The sequence below is a fragment of the Centruroides vittatus genome, unplaced genomic scaffold (assembly GCF_030686945.1).
Source record: "Centruroides vittatus isolate TY-2023 unplaced genomic scaffold, ASM3068694v2 contig_3324, whole genome shotgun sequence".
Taxonomy (NCBI): domain Eukaryota; kingdom Metazoa; phylum Arthropoda; class Arachnida; order Scorpiones; family Buthidae; genus Centruroides; species Centruroides vittatus.
This window is the reverse complement of record NW_027122134.1, coordinates 205,752-231,545: the sequence shown is the minus strand read 5'-3', so window position 1 is coordinate 231,545 and position 25,794 is coordinate 205,752. Positions and strand designations below refer to the sequence as shown.

Sequence of the window (25,794 nt, the reverse complement as noted above, 5' to 3'; positions counted from 1 at the left end):
AATTTTGATAAAAAAAATTTTAAAAAGTTTTTGTGAAAAAAATGAAATAAATATTCTCTTTCTGATTTAACATTATCGATTAATACATTATCTTCTTTAAAATTTAATAAATAGCTATTTTTATATAAGAAAATTTTATTTATTTTGAGTTTTATTACTTCTATCTTATCGAAAGTTTTTTATATTAAATTTATATTGTAAAATTGTATTAAAAATTACTGTAAACAATTTTTTAATTTTTATTTAAATCATAAAGCTTTAATTTGGATTAAAACATATGTTAATAAAAAGTAAGTTTGTAATTTAATTTTTTTAAGTATTTAAATTATTTTTATAACAAGATAATAAGAATATATATTTTATTTTTGTATGGTGTCGTTTAGAAAGTAAAATTCAATTTTATCAAAATTATCTGGACAAAGTAGAATCTATATTACAGAAGTACTGAATTGAATTGAATTGAATTAATAGGTTAAGGCAATGCAACACATGGGCAATTTGCCACGGAGGATACCTCTTAAAAAGACTTTTACGGGAACTGTCCCCTATTTAAGTGTTTAGACACATGAAGAATACCCGGAAAACTGCATGCATTAGAACTTGGTCAGCACGAACCCACGACCAACCAGTGTTCGGTGGTTTTATTCACTCGGCCACTAGTGGACACATACTTCAGAAGAATAGACGCTAATAATAACTAATGAAAATATTTTACTTCATTATAAAACAGATTTATTTGAAATATTCTTGAATAAGATTATTATAAATATTCCATTATATTTTATTCAAACTCAACTTTTGAAAAGATTTTAATCAATATGACATTAACATGAATTTCAATAGGTAATATTAATGGTTTGGCTTAAATTCTTGAGCAAGTTCAAAACTGCTAGTTACATAAGGAAATTACTCATTTTAATAATAAATTCTGGTTGAGTTGACGCACCGAAAGTAATGAATAGAATAAAATAACTCCAATACCTTTAAAGTATTACATGCATGTAGCCTATATAAAACGTAAATAGCCGGAAAGCTCCATTAAAACCTGACGTTTAATTTTAAACGAACTAGCAGATTTTGTAGGTTAGTATTTAGATACATCTAAATGTGAAGAACATTGAAAACATCTCTGAGTATTGAGAAATGAAACTCTAATTTTGTTTTTAAAACTTATGCCATATTTTCATCTAAAAGTTTAGCAAGTTATATCATATTTACTTTTAAAATATATTTCCTTTAAAAGATAATACATTTTTAACAATCGGTTTATTTTATTTTTAATTTTTTTTGAATCATTCGTTATTTTATAATAGTTTTCTTTCATGTTATATTATCTATAATCGTCTTTCAGTTTTATTTTTTGTTTTATAGTTTTTAGATTATAACTGACAAAATGGATTTGTCATTTATCGATAGAATAGACAGAAAAAATCGATATAATGTTTATATATAACCTATAAAAAAATATATTATACATTTCTGATATATTCTTTCGGCAATTTTATGAAGCAAAGTTTTAAAATATTTCCTAAATTAATTTATTATATTCTTTTATACAAAGTGAATTATTTATAAATTAAAAACTTCTAAAAAATGAAAACCTGTTTGATTTGATGGGATGTGGCAATATAAACACATGGACAAGCTTGCCGAAGGAGTGCCTTTCGGGAGGACTTTCTGTTGGAAACTGACCCCTATTTGGGTGTTAGACACGAAGAAAATACGGAAAATTCCAAGTGATTAACTTATTGGTCAGGATCGAACCCGCGACCAATGTTCAGTGATTTTTATCAACTCTGCCACTGGTGGGCAGAGATGAAGAACGAGAGAAAGTATAAATTTTACTTAAAAGTTAGACAAGAACGTAGTAGACTTCTGAAAAATAAAACAACTATAAGATTTTAACGACTATTGATTGATGATTTAATTGATTGTTTTCATTATTTAAACTCTTGCACTATGAACACTAAGGGATGATAAGAGACTGAGCCGACATATATCGGACAGACCGCCAATGAAAATTTCTAGATTGCTCGCTCGGATTTGATTCCGGATCTTCCGGAGCGATGGGTTTAATCGCATCAGCAATCTGGCCAACCGATTGTTTTCGGTTAAAGGAAAGTATATTTATGTAATTTTTCTGTTTCCTTCTTTCCTGCTAATCATCAAGATAGCCATGTTTCCATAATTTTAATTTCATTAGTATTCTCTCTTATACGGCGCAGAATTTCCAATATTTATAATGCAATTTTTAGTCTTCTTTCTTCCTGTTATTTAAATTGTAAGTTATATAGACACATGCGAATTTTTTTTTATTTGTATATGTCTTCAATGTTATTTAATCTATATAATTATAATTTTTCATTCGATTTTAATTGTTTTTTCAACTTAAAAAAGTTGAAAAAACAATTAAAATTGAATGAAAAATTAAATGAAAAATTTCATGATATTAATCTTCAAAATATTTTATATAATTTTTAAACAAGTTATAAACAGAAATAGAATTAATAAATTAGAAAATAATAATAAGTTTAAAGATGGAAATAAATATTTTAACAAAATTATACTTATTCGATTTAAAATTTATCTTTATTAATATATGTTAAACGGTATATTTATTGAATTAAAGAGAAAAGATTATATAATTTAATTAAAAATACTTTATAATTTAAAATATTTATTTAAAAATTGTCTTCGTAAAAATTACGTTCGAAAAATTTTTCCTATTTATTAAACTTTTTATAAATTAAGCTATTTTTAAAAATATATTTTACGTAATTTTCAGATGATTTAAACTATCTTAAAATTATGGTTTTGTAATAAACTTCTATTTAGTTATCAGATAAAGAATAGCAGATCATTAACTGAAATATATATAATTTTAAAAAGCCAATAATTGAAAAAAATCAAAATTATATTAAAATTTTGGAAAGAAAAAATTATACCACAGTTTCGTCTCTTACCGTCTCATTCTATCGTTAATTTAACAAAATTATATATTATTAATTCGATAATGAGTAGTTTATTATAAAGTATGGGTTCTTAAAATGATCAATACTATTTTCTAAAAATTTTATATACGTATACTGTAGTCTTGTGTGAGGATAATTTATGTTTCATTGTTTAAATGAAAAAAAATAAAAGATATCTTTTTTTCAATTGAACAATGAAACATAAATTATCAACAACTTCCTTTTTTAATAAAAAAAAAATTATTTATTACGTGCAATTCCGTATGTTTCTATGGCTACAGGTGCTTCCATTAAACAACTATTCCCATTAAAGATTAGCAAATACAAACATTCGTGCTGAAAATGAGATTTGTATCTACAATTTACCGGATAAAATAAATTTCAGAATGTCTCGAAAAGATAAATGAAGTTTGTTGATAAAACCATTGGAGAAAGTTTATTTTGTACAAATGCATTCCTAATCTTCTAGCATTGTTGAAAAAATGTATACGGTATATAAAGAAAATATTTTCAAGCATTTTTGAATGAATGTATTTAACAAATAATTAAACGATATTAAAATATATATAATATATATATAATTTGCTACCTAGTTGGGAAGCCCTAGTCTAAACAAAAAATGAAAACTTGAAAAGCAGATTACAGCTCAACAAATTATCCACCCTATTTGTAAGAATTGTTGTTTAAAGTTGCTACAAAAAAATATAATTTTTAATAAGCTTTCATAAAACTTTTATAAAATTTATTAGTTGTCAATTAACCAATGCGATGTTTCTCCAATTTTCTTCATATACTTAAGTTAACTAATATAAAATACTCAGTATTGTCCCATAGTTAACATACAGTGATGTCAATAATTCTATAAATAGTGTTATTGTGATGCAATCATCATATGAAATGTCATCTCGATCGATGACGAAACTCAACTTTAATGATAATCACAATGAAACTGGCTTTATGGTCGAATAAATGCTTTGTCACTAATATCTTTGACGTTATGTTTATTTTAAACAATTCAAACTCAAAATATATAAACAGAAAGCAATACTTAAAATATAAGGTTATACCTTATATTTCAAGTATTGCTTTCTGTTTCGTTTAAGTATTCGTTTTATTATTCTGCTTGTAATAAAGTATTATTACATAATTTTTAAATCTTTACTATTTTTAAATTAATATACTTTTTGTAAATTAGTTTTAAAATAATAAAGATTTGTATTATACATATATTTATATATCGTATAATATCTTTTGAACTCAAACAGGAGAAATCATAATTTTTAATATGTTTTAATATTATATTTTACATTATTAAAATGAAAAAAATATTTAAGAATATGTTTATATAACTTTTCTTTTTATCGCTTTATACTTATAATAACTTCCCTGAAAAACTAATTTTTCATTATGTACTAGCTTCCTTATAAAATATTTAAAAAATTAATTTATTAAAAAAAACTAAATTATTAAAACAATGCTTATAAAACTTCATCGTAACATTAATTTTAATACTTTATTAGTTAAAGAAAAACATCTATTCAAATATCTTATAAAATAATTTTATATATTTATAAAACCTACAGAAAAAACTAAATAAAAAGAATTAAGAAATTAATATTTTTAAAACTTTTAAATACTGTGTAATCAATTTTACTATTATTTTTATATTTATGATAAAATTTTAAATGTTCTATACTAAAAATAACAGAGAATTATGCAGGATGGCCGTAAGTTTCCCTATTCAGAGCATTCTATAGTTGTGACCAATAAGTAGATTTACACCAAAATTTGTATATAGACCAGTGATTTTCAAAGTGGGGGTCGTGAAAAATATTTGGGGGGTCGCTGAAAAATTGATGCCAAATCAATTTTTTTTTCAAATATTTTATAAATTTACTATAGATTCATGTTTAGAAATAGTAGAAATAAAAAGTATATAAAATAATTTTTACTTAAATAAATTGCACATATAAATAATAAAAACAATATAAATATTTAAATACGAGTTTAAATATAATATTCATAAATTTGTGCGCTGTTGGGGAATCCCCCGAGTTCCACTCTCTGCCTAAACTATGATAGAATAGCGTTGTCATTTGGAACGATGTTCGATCAACCGAAAGCGTTTCAGTCGGCAAATTTGAATTTCCGCTAGTGCTGTTGTGCTGCAATATTTGGCTATGTCTTAGGATACTCCGATATTATTTTAGTTGATATGAGTGTTTAGCTGGCAGCCTGGCGCGACCATGAGAGAGTTCTTAAGGACGCGCCAGTATTTGAACTAGACTTTTTTCCCACCGTGAATGGTAAGTTATGCTTGTTTTTCTGAAGACCGTGTTGTGCTGAAACGGAACGTTTTGAGACTAGATAAACTTCCGAAATATAATGTTTTTTGTTTTTATATTTTTAAATATATTTGTTTTGTTTGTGAAAAATAAAGAAATAATTTTTTTTAAAATTTCGTTAGTCTTAACATTGACAAAAATTCAACGCAAAGCGACACGCAACGGAGAGAAATTTCAACATGGAATAGATTAATTAAACAAAAGAAATTAACTCATCCTGAATTTAAATTAACCCCCCTCCCTCCGGGATGTTTTTCTACACATACTCATTCTTCGGGGGTCCTTTGAAATTTTTAAATGCCAAAGGGGGTCGCGGACCAAAAAGTTTGAGAAACACTGGCCTAGCTGATATATTAGAAAAATTAAACCTTAGCGGAAATTTTGGAAATACAGTATTGATTCTGTGTTATTCATTATTTCGTTTCCCAATCAATTTTCTATTTACCATCAACAATCATCCTATTCCTTATACCAACACTATTAACGATTTAAGCATTCTTTCGATAAAAAAAAATCAACATTTAAATCTCACAAAGACAAATTAATAAAGTGTTATCTATTCGCAGAGGAATTGTATGGTGACACTACAGATATATTTTAAATATCTACAGTTTAAACAATTATTTATTGTGACATCGTCACAATGTCGGGCTGCAATTTTTAATCAGCTTTTAATATTAAAAATATTCACGAGAAAATTTTGAATTGAAATCACATGACTTCCTATCCAGACCAAAAGTTCGTATATAGTTAACCGGAGCTGCCGCCCCTAAGCTTTCCATATCTGGTCTCGATTTTCGTGTAATCTCGCAGTAATGTTCAAAATAACCACTCAGTCGGTTTGACGAAAACACAAATTTTATATTTACAGTAATGTACAAAATAATCCACTTTAGAGTTACAATTAAATATGCACAACCACTAATTCCAACAACAACCGACTATTCCCGTACAAATTCGTCGAAAGAACTCCTTACGAACAAACAGACTTGTAATTAACAAAACCTCCGAGTCAGGAACAAGTTCATACACCAACACGTAACTTCCCACGAGAGAGTTAGTTAGCACCTCGATAACGACGATCTCCCTTGATCCGATCCGATCCGATCACCTCCGATACGATCACACCGATCCGAACTCCCGATACGAGCTCGATCCGAGCTTAAATAGTCGACGGCGTTCGAACCCTGCTCCAATCAAATTTGAATGTTCCCGCAACGGCCGCCAACGGTCACTTCCCGCCGGCCAATCGTCCGATGGTTGACGATTCGAAACTTAACGGTTCTTCCCACGGAAGTTCCTAACGGTCGTTTCCAACGGCCGATCCTAACGACTTTTCCGTTATGACAGTTCGTTATAACAAACAGGTGGGAATCGCGCGTCTTGGCGATTCCATACCTTACACCTCCGCGGCCAAGGATCAAACTGAGCTTAGCCCAAGCCTGTTTGATCCAACAACACTCAGCAATTTTACAAATGTCCGTTCGTGCGGACTGACCCTTACCTCCGGTACAACCGGGCAAACTCGCTATCACCCGCGCACAGAGATGCCTCGCGATAGTGTAGGACCCCTTGGATCCCCGAGACCTATCCGCGCGGGTCCCCCTACGAGGAGGTCGTCCCCGTCGCCTTCGGCGCGTCATCCGGTTTTGTTGGTCACCAGATGTCGCTCGGCCCTTCTCACGGAATTTGGGTTTCTTACCGCGAGCTCGGTTGTGCCCGTTGTCCGTCGTTTTCCGGACCGGCGATATGCCTCCCTCCGGACTTAGCACGTGTGTGGGTAGTTCCGATTGGCCACTGGCCGCGCCCGCCGTGGCCCGAGACCTCCGGGTCTCTTCACCTCTGTGTTTTCTTTGAACCCGAGTGACGGTCGCCAAGATCACGTTCGCCTGTTGCCCAATCAATCCGGCCAAGTCGTCCACGGAATGACACTCCTTCGTAGCATCCAGGGGCTTATCCCGTGTCGCATTCGGTAACCCTAGCAGCGGTTCGCTAGTTTCCCCGATCGCTCGTCTTTGGTCATCGGCGTGTTGCGCCAACTGAGTCGCGCGTTCCCGGCCGATATCTCCCAAGTCGATTATTTCCCCGACGCCACAATTTTGACCCTGAGGCGTCCCAGCTACCCCATTCTTTACTGCTCTGACTCCCGGCCTCCCTTCATCAGCGTCCTCGCCCTCCAGTTTCCTGTTCGCGGCGGGTCGTTCGCTTCGGCTATCCGATTCGCTACCGGAATATCTCCTCGCAATAGGAGTCACGTCCCCTGCTTTATTTTGCTCAGACTGCGCCCTCCGCTCACACTGGGCCGTGCGCTGCCGCCCTTGTGTCTGGTCCAGCGGTCCTATGACCATCCCCCGGTTTTTGTCGTCGGGCGGCTCTCGTTTAACCCCCTTGCTCGCTTCCACGAACATCCCCGCTACCGCACTTAAAATACTCTGCTCCTCAGCTAATTCCCTTTTTCTTGCCTCGGAATCCGCTTTCTCTCTCGCTTCTACCAGCGCTCGGGAGTCCCTTTCCGTTAAGAGGGCGTCTGTCGCTTTCCCTAACTTGTTGGTGATCGCACACGTCACCCGTGCCGATCCTGGCGTTTCTTCGCGTCCTTCCTCCCACAATCCAAGCGGCACTGACGCTACGCCTGCCTCTACCTGGTGACCGAAGGCTCCAACGAGTTGGCTTTTCTCCTTCGTTCCCGTCACCGCTTTAGGGACCCATGCCTCCCTTAACCCCGACGCTTCCGTTCCCGAAACGTTCTTAACTGGGGGACCATTTCTGCCGCTTACTGTCTCAGCTTCCTTCAGCGACCTCCCGACTTCGGGTTGGATATTATGCACTGCCTCCTCTCGTCTTGCCGCGACTCCACTAGGCTCCCTAATGTCCCGGTCTACCTGTGAGCTGAGCCTACTTTCTACTCTTAGCATGGGGACTTTGGCCACCCTGACCCCAGCGGTTCCCGTCCTCGATCCGGCTACGTACGTGGGCCTCCCTTCTCCCCGCATTGCCTTGACCCGATCCTTTGCTTCCCCGCTCCCCGGTGGGCAAGAGAGTTTGGACGCTCTCACCTCCACCACCACGCGGTCCGCTGCCTTGGGTCGCATGCGTTCGGCCTCGTCGTCTACCCGCCTATCAGGACACCCTCTTTTCTGCCGGTCAGTTTCCCTTGGCCTATCCCATTCTACCCGCGGCCTGTTTCCCGACGAGCTTGTTCCATCCCCGAAGTCGCGGTTCCCCTCGACTTTAAGTCCTTCGGATCGTGTTTGCTGTTCCTGCCGCTTCGTATCGTCTAATTTTCCGGTGATCCCCAGCCGTAACTTAAGTTGTTCTAACTCTATCTCTTCCCTTCTCACCTCTGCCTCGATTTCCGCTCTTCTCGTCACTGCTGCCTCTGCTTTGGCCCTGAATTTCGCGATCCTCTCCTTGCTCGCCGCCTTGATTTTCGCGATCTCGGCCCGTAACTTACGTGCTTCGAGTTCACGACTCGACCTGTCTGTCCTACGCGCCGTTCCCTGCTCGTCATCCTCCCAGTCCCTAGCATCTAGCTGCCGCGGTTTCGCGCGTCTAGGCATCTCTGTGTGCTAGCGAGAAACAAATAATTTACCTGGGTCTAATTGCTGGTGATGTTCTGTACGTACGTCTGCTTCTCTGTCGTAGCTCAGTTCTTCCGATTCTTTGGAGTATAATCCAGGATAATCCAACGTAATCCAAAGTATCCAAAATATCCTGTCGAGACTGCGCCAGTAATGTTCAAAATAACCACTCAGTCGGTTTGACGAAAACACAAATTTTATATTTACAGTAATGTACAAAATAATCCACTTTAGAGTTACAATTAAATATGCACAACCACTAATTCCAACAACAACCGACTATTCCCGTACAAATTCGTCGAAAGAACTCCTTACGAACAAACAGACTTGTAATTAACAAAACCTCCGAGTCAGGAACAAGTTCATACACCAACACGTAACTTCCCACGAGAGAGTTAGTTAGCACCTCGATAACGACGATCTCCCTTGATCCGATCCGATCCGATCACCTCCGATACGATCACACCCGATCCGAACTCCCGATACGAGCTCGATCCGAGCTTAAATAGTCGACGGCGTTCGAACCCTGCTCCAATCAAATTTGAATGTTCCCGCAACGGCCGCCAACGGTCACTTCCCGCCGGCCAATCGTCCGATGGTTGACGATTCGAAACTTAACGGTTCTTCCCACGGAAGTTCCTAACGGTCGTTTCCAACGGCCGATCCTAACGACTTTTCCGTTATGACAGTTCGTTATAACAAACAGGTGGGAATCGCGCGTCTTGGCGATTCCATACCTTACACTCGCGAACAACGAAGGTCAGACAGGCAACGGACGATAGTGGGAATGTCTAGGTCTGCACTTTGAAAATTGCAACCTATACATTCCCACTAACAATAAAAAATGACACAATTGAAGCTTTTACGTTATCTATATATATTTCAGAAGTTATCTGATTTTGACAATTAAAACACTGAAATCTGTGAAATTTGATATATCGCTTTTAATTATTTAAACTTTTTATACAATATTTTCAAGTATATAGTGGATAAAGAGGAATTTATAAGCAAAACCCAAGTTACAGAGGTCCTTAAAAGTTGCAACTTTAAAGGAAACAACGAAACCAATTTTAACATAGGCTAATTGGACTGCAATTTGAAAAAATTGTACACCTATAAATTCCTACTGTCTTTCCTTAATCTCAAGAATGAAGTTAAACAGATGAAATCCGAGACCAGATGTGGAAAATACTAGGGAGAGGAGGACCCGAACTATACATGAACTTTCGGTCCAACCTGAAAGTCACCTTGTTAAAATCAAAATTTTCCCCTGAAAGGAGTTAGATAGATGACCGGCACGGCTTTATTGCTAACGGAAAAGTACGATGTACAGGGGCAAGGTAATTTAAGGTGATAAGCATAAATTTTAAATTTAAAAATATTAATAAAAATTGAAGCCCGGCATTGTGACGATGTCACAATAAATTATTGTTTATATCAATAAACGAGCGATATTAATAATCAATATGTGGTATATTTCCGGTCACGAAAACATTACCAAACTTCTAAATAAAGATCCAAAAACTTCTAGTATTAAACATTGAGATAAATGTGAACTATGCATGCACTTAAGGAAGATAATAAATACAAGTAAAACAATTACTTAATCTAATTTCAGGTGAATCAGTGATTGTTTGTAGTTGATATTATGATGGTTGTAATAGTGATGAATGGTGTGGGAAGGGAGGCTGAATCATCATTATTGTTATGGATAAAGATGAAAAATAAAGAATAAATGTTTGCATAGAGAAAATTGTAAAGAAAACCCTTACCATCACGCAGTTCAAAGACAAACAATTGACGATTCAAACGACTTATAAAAGGCGCTGTATAAATTTAAAATGCCAAATGCAATAAAGAAGTTTGTTTATAATTCATATTGACATTAAATGATGTCTTACGTGTTATTATTGTGACTATAGATTAATGTTATTTGAAAAAAGGTAAAAGTATAATGAATGAAATTTTACCGATCTTTGGATAGAGTTTTCAACCTACGGCATTTAATTCCCATTTCATAGAATCAATTTTATTATTTATAAAGAAAATTCAACGACGATAATTGCAAATGATTACAAGTGTATTTGTATTCTTTTATTTTTTTCTTCCATTAACATTATAACGAAACTTATTGAGGACTTATTATGTTGTAGTATCAAATATAAATTTGCTTCAAAAAGGAGAATGTAAGTTCATTGTGCTTCAATTTTCAAATTACCTGTACATTTCCATTATCGTCAGTTGTCTATCTGTCCTTCTTTAATCTCGAGAACGCAGTTAGAGAGATGAAAATCGAGACCAGATATGAAAATCTTAGGAACTGGAGGTCCCGATTAACGATATATAAACGTCCTGTCTAGACCGAAAATAACATGATTTTAATTTAAAATTTTCTCGAGAACGAAGTTAAATATGTGGCCAGCATGACTCGATTGTTAACAACAGAAGTATGATGTATAGGAGCAAGACACCACTAAAATCCAGACCAGATATGGAAAGTTTAGTGATCGGAGACCCCGACTGACTATATATGAACTTCGGTCTGGTTACTTTTGGATTTTTTTAAAGATATACTATTATTAAACAAAGTCTAATATAAAGTGAATGTATTATATTTTTAAGTTTAATTTTATTATTTAAAATAATAAGACGAACGAATTTATAAAGTTAACTAAAAAGAATAACAAATACTTCTAGCAAGTTAATTAAGGTTATTTTTCTTAATAGTCGGATATTTCATTATTACAAAGGTCACAAAATAGTTCTTGTTTTGAAAACATTTGATGCCTTTATAAGAAACACTATTGTATTACAGAGTTAATTATATTCCGAGAGACTTAATTAATAGAATTAACTATAGAAAGTTAATTAACTTATGTTACGTAAGAAAATAATAATACATTTTTAAACATCTTTTACATATCCAAGTTGACAGGTGTATAATTAATAATAACACAAAATTATAATAATTTAATTAATTTTTACTATCGTATAATGTATATAACTCGCATTATACATGTAAATGACATATATATATATATAATTTATCTTCTTAATATGAATCGAAATATTTAATTCTGACCAATAATTCAATAAATATTGAGAAGTGTAAACGCTAAAATCAAAAAATTTAAAAATTTATTAAAAACACGAACGAATCTTCTTTAATCTAACGTCTAACCAAAACGGCGTCTTCATTTGTCTTTTTCACACCAGGAACTAACCTAAAGTACACTTTAGTATCCTGGAATATTATTATATTTAATGTAGTTTGTTTACTTTTATGATATTATCCAATCACTAGTGGACATTCTGTCTTTTACATAATTTATTGAGGTCAAACCTCATTGTGTTTTAGACTAGTTCCTGGTGTGAAAAAGAACAAGTAAACACACCACTTTGGATAGTCTACGTTTGTGTTTTTAATGAACTTTAGTGTCCTAGATTATTAGTTTTTAAATTTAATATATATTCCGAAATTTATCTTTTTATTTATCTTATTAAACACAAATTAAAACTTTCTTGCGTTAGACACAATGCAGTGACAGTTGATTTAAAACACTGGGCAAATTTTCATCCTTTATTCGCCAACCGAATAAAGGATGGAAATTTGCCCAGTGTTTTAAATCAACTGTCACTGCATTGTGTCTACCCAAGAAAGAAAACATAAAACACGGTTTCCTCAAGATAAAAAAAAAAAAAAAATTAAAACGTTCCAGATTGAATGTCAAGTTATACATAATTAATTTTTTGAACTTGTTTTTTTAATTTAAATGGTTTATTAATAGCTATCAAGATAATTGCTTGAAAAGTAATTATATTCATATTTTATATTATATTATATTATATTAATAATTCATTGATGGTATAAAAATAAGCGAATTTAATATATCTAACTTTACAAGTCTTATATTAAATAATCATATTACCAACACAGCTTTGCTGTATGTAATATGTCCAAAATTTGGTATTACAATTAGAAAATTTTACAATACAATTACCACATACACCAAGTTTCAAATTGTCCCTTACCTACGTAGAGAGAAATACCTCATCGTACTTCCTCTTTCCTATTATTCCAGTTTTAATTACCATATACCATAGGGAGTTAAAAGTTGCCCCTACGAAGACGATCCCTTAAACACACCTTCGTTAACTATAAATAATTCTCTTTACATTACAATTTTTTTTCTTTTTTACATTTTATCTTACATATACGATATTAGGATGTTGAAATACTATTTTCGACATAATTTTTGTATTCTTATATATATTGAATTTTATGGAATAAAAAAAGTAAGTTATATTGGCTAATTTAACATTTTTAAAATTAATTATATAGGTTTTTAACTGCATTTATAAGTAAAATAGATTTCTAAGAATAATTCTAATCTTTTATCTAATTTTCGTGTTATTAATTAATAATTAAATATTAAAATTTTCTAAATTTCTAAATTTTACAAAATTTCATTTATATTCGATATTTTAACTTATATTTTATTAGTTATTTGACATGTTCGTAATTTATTTAAATATTTATAAAATAAAATAATTTTATTTTTTAAAGAGAAATTTCAATAATTTTATATTTTTATAACTGTTCTATATAATTCTAATTTTATTAGTTTCAATATAAATAACATATTAAATGCGCTAATGTATCTAAAGTTTGTTAATTAAAGAAATTAATCCTAATTAGGATTTAAGTTTCAACATTGATTAATTAAATGTAATTTTGTTAAAAATTGTTAACGTCAAATCATTACGTTAGAAAAAACGTTTTGTTTAACTTTTAAAAACTATCTAAAATTAATGATAATTAAATATTATCAAGGAAAATTTTCAGATATTCTGGATATTCGTGACGTTACAAAATTATAGTACGATGTAACTTTATTATATAATTTAATTCTGTACTCAATTATTAAATACATTAATATTTAATTATTACTGTATTTTAAATATTAAAAATGACATTTTAATTTAAATAGTTAGATAATAACAGTGTAGTTATTATTATCCCTATTGTTACATTAAAATGGTGAGACAAGTGCTATTTGACTGTCGTAATGTTACTTAAAATTTTATTATTTGGAAATAATTATTCTGCATTCAAAATTAAATTTTCTTTCTTCAGCTTCATAATTTGTTAAGTAAATTTTAGAAACAATTTTACAATTTCTTTAGCTTAAGTATATATATCTTAAGTACGTAATAAAATTAAAAATAACAATGAGAAGAGAATGTTTAAGTTTAAAAATAATAATAAAACTGAAATTTTAAAGAATATTTTAAATTTTATTCGTCTGTTAAACTTATATTTTGTTTTCTGTTTTTGCTTTTTATTAGTCAAAGAAAATAATAAATAACATTTCAATTTGCTGAAAGAAGTAAAAATTTTTTGAATGATCGTGAACAAAATTTAATTTAATCCCACCTTTTATCAAATCTAAATTTATAAATTACACATGCCATTGATTATAAAATTGATTCATTTTACTTCAACGAAACAAAATGGCAGTCATTTAATCTTCTAACTTTTTTTTTTTTGTATAAAATGAAATTTTGAATTATACAACACTATTTTGTATCCAAAATCTAGTAATAAATTGAGAATTTTTCAAAGATTTAAATCTTAGAAAACATTAATTCGTATGACAATTAACACAAAGTTAAATTTAAAAAGATAATGAAAACACACCGTTTAGGATAAGAAATAAAACAAGTGATAGTTCCTAAAGAATTGAAAATGTTGAAGAAGAAAAAGACTTTATACAATAACTACTCTTAATTAAACTGGGAATAACAAATTTTAATAAGAATTATGTTAGATATTTTCCTCTTAACTTTAAACTTTCAGGTGAAACTTTCTAATTAAATCTTGTCGCAAAGACATAACAGTCATTTAGTAAATTCTTTCTAGTTGTTTAGTTAATAGTTGTTGTTTGGTTGATAATCTGAAAATATTTCTAATACTTTCATTTATTTCATGAAGCTAACATATTGTTTCATTGTTATTATATGTTAGTATCTACATGTATGTTCATCCTCTTCATACATTTAAATATACTTCTAATAAATCGTCTATAGAATTATTTATAAATCTATCCGTATAGGCATAAATCTACACATCTATAAATGCACAGATTTAAATATCTACACATATTGATATACTGATATTTTCTGATGGTTTATCTTCATTTCAATATCTTTGATAAATATTGAAATGTTCATTTACAATCAAATACTAGAAATAATTAATACAAACTAAAAGATTTAACATTCATATAATATCTCAATAAACTCATAAATTAATAAATTAAAGAACGTAAAATCTTTCAATTAAAAGAAACATTGTTTATTAAGAAAACTTATGCTTCGTTTCTGCATCAGCAGAAACGAAGAGCTACCAGAAACAGAATCATCGAAAAGAAATATGTTTTCATTCTTCTTCTGTTTCTCTTCTATATCCACTACACCAAGAATTGAACAGGACTCAGTAGACTCTTGTGGTCAATAACAGAAATAATAACTAACAAAAATGGATGGCGATACTTTGTTAATAATGCATATTTTGTCATTATGAAATTTGTCGCTTATCGAGAAAAAGTTAAAAACCATTCCATAAACGAATTCTTTTATCCTCTCCTTCTGTCATTTAATTTGAAAACTAAGCTGTCGAATAGTTTTTCCAGCAGTTAGAAAAATTACATCAAAATATCTTCAATTGGTGTAATGTAAAAATGGAATGTATAACTGAACGGAAAAAGTAGAAATATTTTCAACATTTTTCCCCATCCAGAATTCATTCAATCTGAAATTTCTAGAAAGAAATTCTAGTTTGTTTGTGGAATATTTTTCTGGTAATGTAGGAAATCAAGCTTAACTCTTAAAATTATAAAATTTTAATAATTAGAATACCTTTATAAACAATAATTCCACATTTACAAACTAGAAAAATGGAGATTCTGTAAAAGAATCTTTTGGTTGTTTAAATTAATTTTTATTGTTAGTCACTATAAAAATTTATCAACTAAAATATGAAATTTTATAAATTTTTATTTTTTAGTATGTGAATTTAGAATATTATTAGTATATTTCCTTTTATTACTTAATAATTTTACATATTACATCACATAAAATTGTGTTTTTTACGAGTATAATTACTGAATTGTAATTGCAACTTTCTATAAATCAATACTTTTTGTTAGGTCTACATAAGTTTACATGTGATTTAAAAATTATAAAATATATAAGGAATAATAATAAAAATAAATATCTATACTTGTTACGCTTTTCTGCAGAATTATTTTTTACAATGAATTAAAGTAATAAATTTTGCATGAAATTGAAGAACATGAATTTTTTTATTGATGTTTAATATATATGTTTTTTCAATTTTAATTTCAGAGCGTTTCTGTTTCAGTCTCAGTATTAACTCTTGCATTCATATCTATTGATCGTTGGTATGCTATTTGCTATCCGCTACGTTTTAAAAGTACTGCTTCTCGAGCCAAAATATCCATTGCTGTTATTTGGTTACTTTCAACATTAATCATCTTGCCTGAAGCTATAGTATTGGATATTCGTCCCTTTACTAATCTCCGAGTGGAAACTCTATATTTAACTGATTGCGGTTACACATGGTCTGAAGAAGATACCACAAAATATCAACTCTTCATCCTGCTTATATTATATGTAATACCCTTTTTCTTGATGTCTCTTGCATATTATCAAATAGCTAAAGTTTTGTGGAATAAAAATATTCCTGGCTCAGTACACAATACTAAAAGAAATGCTAAACTGCAGAGATTTAAGCAGAATGGTTAGTCTAAATTATTGAAATGTTATATTCAAAACTTTTGGGATTTTAGTAAGTAAATTTTAAATCCCAAAAGTTTTTATTACTAATAAAATAAGTTTAAATCTCATGTTTAATTCATATATTTTCAGTTATAGAAAAGAAAACATGTCGTAATGGAGCTATTAGGTTTACACAAGTTAATCAAAACTGTGCCGTACAAATTCGTTCCAGACGGAAAGCTGCTAAAATGTTAATAGCAGTAGTAGTTATGTTTGGCGCTTGTTATCTCCCAGTTCATCTGTTAAATACACTTAGGTAAATATACTTAAAGATTTCTGAAAGTATAATTAGGTTAAAGATTTAAACTTCGTGTGAAGTAACAAACTGATAAAACAGCGTTAACATAGTTGACAACCATTTAAACAAAGCCCAAACCTCTTCCGATCATTCTTTGTAGGCTACTAGAAGTGTGAATCTTAGGCTACATATTATAAAGAATTGTAATTTTTTGTGCAAACATTTAGATTATTTAAATATATTTATTAATGTATTTCTATTTTAGATATACCACAGGTCTTCCTCAGAATCATGCCACGACAGTTGCTTCTCTTGTATCTCATTGGCTTTGTTATGCTAACAGTGCTATAAATCCTATTATCTACAATTTCATGAATGGTAAGAAAATTAAACGAAGTAATTTTAAAAAGTAAAATGAATTGAAAATTATAGATATTTTATATTTTCAAATTGCGTTATTATAGTTTTATTCATCGTTAAATTATAACGCTATATCTCAATTCCTCTAAAACTTATAACAAATAGTAGAAAGAAAACATATTTGAATCTCAAAATAGATTTAATTCATTCTTTTCAAAATATAATTTAGCAGAATATTGCCAAAATGGGAGATTTCATTTATATTCAGATATTGTGATTGAAAATGCCATAGGAATGTTTTTCAATAAGAAAACGTATTTAGTTTCTCACGATCTTGATGCAGAAGTCTGTCATTATATGGTGAAGCGACAATATACGAAATATTTAATATATGTATACATATTATTTATATAATAGAAGGATTAATCGTTTAATTTGAAGATTGTTCTTACTACTCTCCTGTACAAGTTTCTAGGAAAGTATGCCAATTGCGCTTTCTCTGAAGTGTTGTAAGTAGTCTCCGCAGTTCCTGTCGTTTTCTATTTTGCTTCTACCCTACGTCTTTTATTAATAGTCTGTTATTGACAATCTTTTTGAGACAAGAACCATGTCTTTTCTATAAGATTCTTGTTTCAATTGTGTTCCTCGAGACACAAAATATACAAATACATATTTTGTGTCTCAAAGAACAACTCTGAATAAGGAAACATACAGCAAGATTCTTAGCATTAAAACTTTGCCATATCGTTCGTAAGAAACATCCACAACTTCGTGAAACATTTGTGAGAAACGTCTGCTAAAACTGTAACCACTTCACCTAATAGAGCAGTTTTTTCATCATTATAATGATTTTTAGCCACGTAAGATTGCTTTCTGTTTCTAACTGAAAGAAGCTTTGAAAGGTATTATTATTTCGAACTGACGAGAAGGCACACAGAACTAAAATAGTAACTTTTCGACATCTGTCCAAAAACTGGATCCCAGAAAACATAAATTATAGACATGTCCTGCATGGCGATACAGAAGTGTGTGCAAGAGAAGAATAAGGAAAATTTAAGATTATTTCATGAATTAAATGATCAGTTCTTCTATTTTATAAAATGATAATTTCGTTTCAAAAATAGTTAAGATATGAAAAAAATCTGTATATACGGCATATAAAATCAGTTCTAAAATTACATATACTTAATTTAAAGTCGTTAAAATTTATTTTTAATACATTAACATATTTCAGAATCAATATATGGAGGGGTTTAGTTTTAAAGTGAACCAATTCCACATTAAAATTTATTTTATTGCTTACGTTGTATTCAAGTTATTTGCAAATTTTTTGCATTTTATGTTTGGAAAGATGAAACATTATACAATGAATGCTAAGTATACATACCAGTTAATGCATTTTGATTTATTTTTAAGATAAATAATAATTATTAAATAACGTACTATATTTAAAGTGGTTTGTGTGGACTTTGTTCACTTTAGAATTAAACCCTACGCATATTATTACTCAATTTCGTTTAATTTAAATGGTTTCATTAACAATATCATAATACAATTTGTACAATAGATTCAACGTTTTAATTTAAATTCTTTCTGTAATTTCATATCCTTCGAATTTTAAATGCAATGAGAAAAATATATAACAGAAATGACTGATAACATTTTGTTAATTTTGATGTTATGCTGGATTTTCTAAATATTGTAAAAGATAGCAAATAATTTTCGAAGTACAAGAATAAATAAAGCCTGAATTAATAGCTTTGTTCTGAATATCCTGACAAATTGATTTAAGTTTTTTTTAATCAAACTTATCATAATAATTTTACGTTTGAACTAATTACTTGATGATATTATTAAAAGTTTTATAGTATTTGTTCTCGATTTAAAAATTATTTTGCTACTTTAAGTTATTTTATTTTATAAAATTTGATTTTTCTACTATTTTAGATAAATAAAGTTTATACATTATAAGAGTGACGTGTTCATTCGAATATAAGTTAGATAAAATTAGTATTAGTCTAACCTTTATAAATATTTAAATTACAAAGTGAAAGTAAACAAATACAGAATCATGAATTTAAACATTTATTTAACACTAACCAAATAACTTATCAAACTAATTTCTATCAGCTAAAAATAACTTTATGGCATAGAATATTGCTATTATATACATTATATACCACGTAGCAGAAATACGAATGAAATTTTTAAATTTTAAATTAATTCTAGAGTTATTTTGAGAAAAACAGAATAAATATCAATCAATCCTTTATTATACTAAGGAAAAAATCCTTTGAGTATCAAACACAAGACCTTGTTATTTATTAAACACTTGGCATTTTTCCACTTCTATTAGTTGAGACGAGATTCTATTTCACTCGTTTCGGGCATTTCGCCCCTCTTCAGTCAACTTGCGTCCTGTCCATGTACAGTACGTAGTATCCATTTTGTTAAGCTGCACGTGTGAATTTTCTCTTTCTCGATGGAATTTAACACGGTCTTGTGTTTGATACTCAACATATAAGAAAACACGGTTTCAAGAATACCGAAAAAATCCTTGTTACAGGGGGGTTATTTAAACATAAAAGAAACTCGTAATATCTAATTGTACATCATATGGTAGTTTTAAAACAGAATAAATATATCATAAAGTGAACTTCGAGACAATCCCGAACACTAAAGCTCTGTCCATGATTTCTCCTCGAGAAAGTGTACAGAATGATCTTAAATCGCCATGTTTGACTCTAATCAGAGATAACGTCTCTTTCCAAAGCTATCTAAATTTTGATATATGGTAAATAAGTAGCATAAAACACTTTTGTTTATCACGTTTATTAAGTTTCTATATGTAAAAATCTTAATGCGATACTTGTGATAAATACTTAACTGAACGAGTAAAATCTTTCAAAAACAATGAGTTTTCAACGAAACATGGACAAAAACGCGCAAACATAAAGACATATGTCATTACTGTGGCTGATAGGAATCATGACGTAATATGATAGTGCTGTCTACTTTTTATTTTTACAATATTTCATTTCGTCTTTTCCCGGCATCCCGGATTCCCAGTCTCCCTACTATAACAGCCCATTAAGTGTGAAAACATTGTAGAAAGTTTCTCTATTTTAAACAAGGCATCTTGATATTTTGATACTGGTCATATTCATCTAGCCCAGCGGTCGCCAACCGGTGGTCCGTGGACCTCTGATGGTGCACGAGAAAATTTTGGTGATCCGGGAGAAATTTGGACATTGATCAACTCAAGGTTACGCGAATTATTACGAAAGAGATGTAAAATGCTCGGTTTCTTTTCTTCATTCATTGGGGCTTTTATATTCGAATCTAAAACCAAACACGAAATGAGTTATCAATAAATAATAATGTCGACAAATCAATAAATAACCAACAGTAAATAATGTTATGAGTGCGATTGTCATCCTTCGTGAAAAAGAGCCAAGAATCCATGAACTTATTTCAAACAAGCAGCAACAAACTTCACACTTATTTGTTATAATTAAACAAATGAATTTCATATTTACAAAAGTTCCAATTTACTTTATTAATCATTATTCTATAGATGTTTGTACACTTTTAAAAAATTCGTGATAGTGGTCCGCGGGATTCAAAATTGTGAGTGGTCCGTCAGGTCAGAAAGGTTGGCGACTGCTGCTTTAAAGTATTGTCCTATAGCTTTATTAAATATTTTCGCAGTAATATGTATATATAAATATAGACCTTATCGTGAAAGAAAGATAAGTTCCGTAAAAAGTGAGAAAATTTAAAAAGTAAATTCAGCTTGCAACATTTATCATCTGAATAGCTAAAGAAAATGCTTCTTTTAAAAAATGCTCCTCCAGCATTATCTAAGGTTTTGAAGAAGTTCTTACTATCATAAAATCATAAACATTGTATGAACTCAGATAAATTCAGCAATATTAGTTGGCTTAATTGATTGTTTATCTAACCACCTAAAAGAGGTTTGTGGACTGATAAACAAAAATTGTTATGTCCTTCTAATCCGACCGTTCAAGAATTAACCAGAAGTAATTTTAATTTCTATATGTGTTTATTTAAATTCATTTCGGATCCGACTTTTCCATCGATCCCTCTTCAGTAATGTTTACACAAATATTTACAGTAGGTACTGTCTACGACAAAGATTACGCCAAGTATTCACAGCCATCTAAAAACCACTCTAAAATTCTACACAAAACAAAATCTGTGGAACAATCAGATTAGAAGGACGTAACAATTTTTGTTTATTAGTTCAAAAATCCTTTTAGGTGGTTAGATAAACAGTATATGAACTATCAGATAAACTATACAGGTCTACTCTGAAACTTTAAACTACTAGTTCCCTCTAGTGCATCTAGTCCAACTTTCGTACTTTATTCTAGATATGCAATCTATCTGCTTATTGGTCTCCTGATATAAGAAATTATTTCTTTACTGTAGCAGGTTGAACTTTGTAACCTCACCCTGCACATAAATTAATTCTTCTATCAAGGTTTGAAGCGCATTTAGTCGTACACCGTGCTGAATTTGTTATAATTCAGTTTTGTGATTATTGAGTATATCCAAAATAGCAATAACACAATTCGCACCATTTGTTGCATTAAACATCACTGGAGCTATCAAATATTTAATCCGTTGTGAAATCTGTTGAGGCCATCCATGTCTTAAGAAAAGTGTTTAATACACAACTGCCATTTTTGTCTGTAATTTCACTACGTAGCACATAAACATTCTTGTCTTTTAATTCATGATTGATTTCTTTTCTCCAACGTTGGAATATATTTCTGCTAGATTGATTTCACGCAACTCGCTCTCGACCAGCGTTTCCGAGTTCCTTACTGTTTGAAGCCTAAATTTACCGAACAAATAACCCAAATATCAACCAATTCAAGTTTGGTTATTTTTAAAACAAAAATTTTGTTTTTCGAACCCGTTTTCATCGATTTATTTTATTTTTTATTTATTTTTTTTTCTTTGCATACGAACAACAAAACCATAGCCCGATATTATAAATCAAAATTCTTCTGGAATTTATGAGCTACAACTAAGCTATAATTTAAATTAACAGTTAATTTGGTAACTAGGTAATTACAAGATGGTGACGCTACCCTACCTTTAGTTGCCAAATTATTGTTAATTACATTAAATTATAGCCTACTTGTAGCTCATAAATTCCAGTTGACGTTTGGTTCATAATACACTTTATCATTTAGATATTGAACTATTAAAATAAATCCAGCAATTGTTTTATTTTGTTTTTTAAGTAATTGTGCTTTCAGACGTCGACAGGAACAGAACAAAAAAATTTATCTTGTAATTCATTCCTGTTATTTAGCGAAACCAAAACTAAGAACTTGAATTATGACGAAAATTAAAACGAAATGTATATTTTGTTATTTAATTCCGAGTTATCCAAACACATGTAGATATTATTTAAAAAATTGAGATCTAAGTTTGTTTTGTTTTCTCATTTTGCAATAAAACAAATCTCTACATTCTATTATATTTTATTTTAAAACTCGAGTGTAACATTCATGCCTGTTTATTATAAGCCAAATTACAGTTCTGAATGAAATTCTTAATAACGATAATTCATCTTTTAAAAAGTGAAATGAATTATTGAGAGAATAAATTATTATTATTTTTATCAATAAAATTGATTTTAAATAGTAGATTTAATTTATAGTCTTAGAAATAAAATTCTGTAGTGCAGACTTAATGTTAACAGAAACCATCTCCTGTTTACTCAATTAATGTACTGTATATAAATGAAATCCGACTTATAATAAATCTGTTAGCGATGGTCATTGTAAAAGATAATCAATAATATTATTATTAGTTTAATTTTTAAAAGAAATTTTAATTCATAGAAACTTTCGCAGTGAGTTATATAACATAAATTTCGTCAATCCCAACATTAGCATTATACACAAAGATTTTCTTACTGCATTTCTAATTTGTTTGTTTCCTGATACTCATTTTTTATAGCAACATTTATATGATTAAATTACGTAAAAACGTGTGAAAGTTTTAACAGTTATAATAATTAATCCTGTAACTAACTGGGAATTCTAAAAGAAGTTTGAATTAACAAACGGAAATTCGTATAAAGAAATAAACAATTAGTTTCAATTTATTATTCAAAAATAACAAACTGAAATGAACTGATTACGATTCATTACGTAATTACAAAAGATGTAATTATGATTTATTTCTTGTAGAAATATATTACACAATATTATAATTTTTTTAAAATCCATTTTAAAAAAATAATATAATAATATAAGCCTATAACGTAATTTAACGCAGTTCTATTTTTAGAAGAAAAATTTTCTGTAATTGAATAAGAGAAATAAATTTATTTTTTTATTCTTTGTTTCAATATTACAATTCTATAATATATTTTGTTTCGTGTACTAAAAGGTTTACTGTAATTTTATAATATCATTATAATTATTAAATTTAATATTTCTTTTTTATACTGAATTAATTTTTTATAAATATGATATTTGTGTATCTTTAACAGGTAAATTTCGTAAAGAATTCCGAAATTCATTTACTTCAAACTGTTTCCGTCAGAAACGAAGTCGTTCTCGTCTTACTTACTTATGCCACAATTCAAATTCTTTAACAGTAACTCAGTTTGAAACCATTAACTTAAATTCTATCGCACATAATTCGTAAATTTTCTAAAATTTATTTTTGGCTTATATTAAAAATGTATACGAATTTTATATTGTGATGTCTGTATTTAATTTCGTGTCTTATGTATTAAATGTATGACAATAATATACATTTAACGTATGATTAAAGTGATATCAATAACTACATTTCTAGTTTATTTTTAATTATATTATAAATAATTATACAAAGCATTTAACAAGATATTTTCTGTGTAATTTTTAGCTATTTTTTCATAACTTAAATTCAATATTAAAAATAAATATTAATATCTAAATAAGTATGTGAAGTTTACATTACATACATGTTTAATGATGTAAATTTACGTAGACGCTTTAATATATATAGTAATTTGTATTACATATTTATATACAAGGGTTGATACATAAATCAGGTCATTCATCATAATGTAGGAATGCAAACATGTAACCGCCTTATAGCAACAGTTTCTAGGCTAAAGTTAGTATGTGCGAAGTCTTATTTCGTTGTGTTAGATAAGAGCAAAATATAAACATGAACTCAGCTTCTTCATTCTATAAAAATAGCGATTAGTGATTAAATTTTTAGTACAGAAAGATTGCAAGCAAAGAAAGAGACAATCAGTTCTACTCATAGAATTGATTGTCTCTTTGCTCTTTGATTCCTCATAAGGTTTCACAATACTTCAGTATTGTGAAACCTTATGAGGAATGAAGAGATCTTTTTGAAGAATAGTATCAGAAATAACGGTCTTATTCTTGCAATACAACTCAAAATCTACAAAAATAAAACAATGAAAACATCCTTCTTGCAGCCCAACTGTGACACTATTATTATTCCTCCAACCCATATCTGGCTCCATTCTGATAGTTCCAAAAATTAAAGATGTTGAAAGGCCAACGCTTTTCATTTCATATCGAAGTTCATGTTATTGTATCGGAATAAATCGAGAAAAACCAGAAAGTTTTCTTATTCGTGGAATGCTATGAACCGATTGTTTGAAAAATGTGTCGCACTAAATTAGATTAAAATAACTAATTTGTACTACTATTTTTTTAAAACTGACCACGTTTTTCTGTCTCTTTTCGCTAATTTTATAAAGATGAAGACCTTATTAACCAATCCTTACATTTTCAAGTCGATTCATTTCTAAGAATTTCTAATACAGGTATACCTCGACTTACGTCGTTTCGAGTTACGTCGTTCTCCATTATACGTCGTTTGTCAAAAAGTATATGGAAAAATAAAGTTAAATCATTTTAAACTTTATTATAAAGTTTAAGTCATTTTATTAGACTTTACATCTGTCCGCCACAAATATTGAAGTCGTAGTATCCCTAAAAAAGCGTTAAAAGCATATAAAATCATATTAAAATATGTACATTTACAGTAAATGTTAATATAATCATCATAAATCCTAGAGAACGAAACATAAAAACATCTGTGTTTCTGTGTTGTCGTCTTATTTAGCGGTCTTTAAGTGCTCATTATTGGCGTTTTCCACCGTAGTTTCGACTTACGTCGTAACTACACAAGTAAATTTGACTTACGTCGCCTCTCCTGGAACCAATTACCGACGTAAGGCGAGGTATACCTGTATAAATTTCTAAGAAGAATACTAGAAGATTTCCTAATATAAGTTATTATTAACTTTAAAATATAAGATTTTATATACAGTATTTTATTTTTCATAATAAAGCAATACTTCAGATAATAAATATTTAAATATTATTTTAATTAAATAGCATAAATTAGTATAT

General features: G+C 30.0%; 1 protein-coding gene across 1 annotated transcript in view; it reads left to right on the top strand.

The window, feature by feature from the left end:
• The window catches only part of LOC136973956 (orexin receptor type 2-like), a 44,373-nt gene extending 20,243 nt beyond the window's left edge, over nucleotides 1–24,130 (top strand). The window contains exons 2-5 of the mRNA XM_067268728.1: nucleotides 16,309–16,723; nucleotides 16,852–17,017; nucleotides 17,265–17,377; nucleotides 23,901–24,130. Coding sequence (XP_067124829.1) covers nucleotides 16,309–16,723; nucleotides 16,852–17,017; nucleotides 17,265–17,377; nucleotides 23,901–24,058 — 852 coding nt within the window. The 3' untranslated portion in view covers nucleotides 24,059–24,130. The remainder of the gene's footprint in view (nucleotides 1–16,308; nucleotides 16,724–16,851; nucleotides 17,018–17,264; nucleotides 17,378–23,900) is intronic.
• The last annotated feature ends 1,664 nt before the right edge of the window (nucleotides 24,131–25,794 follow it).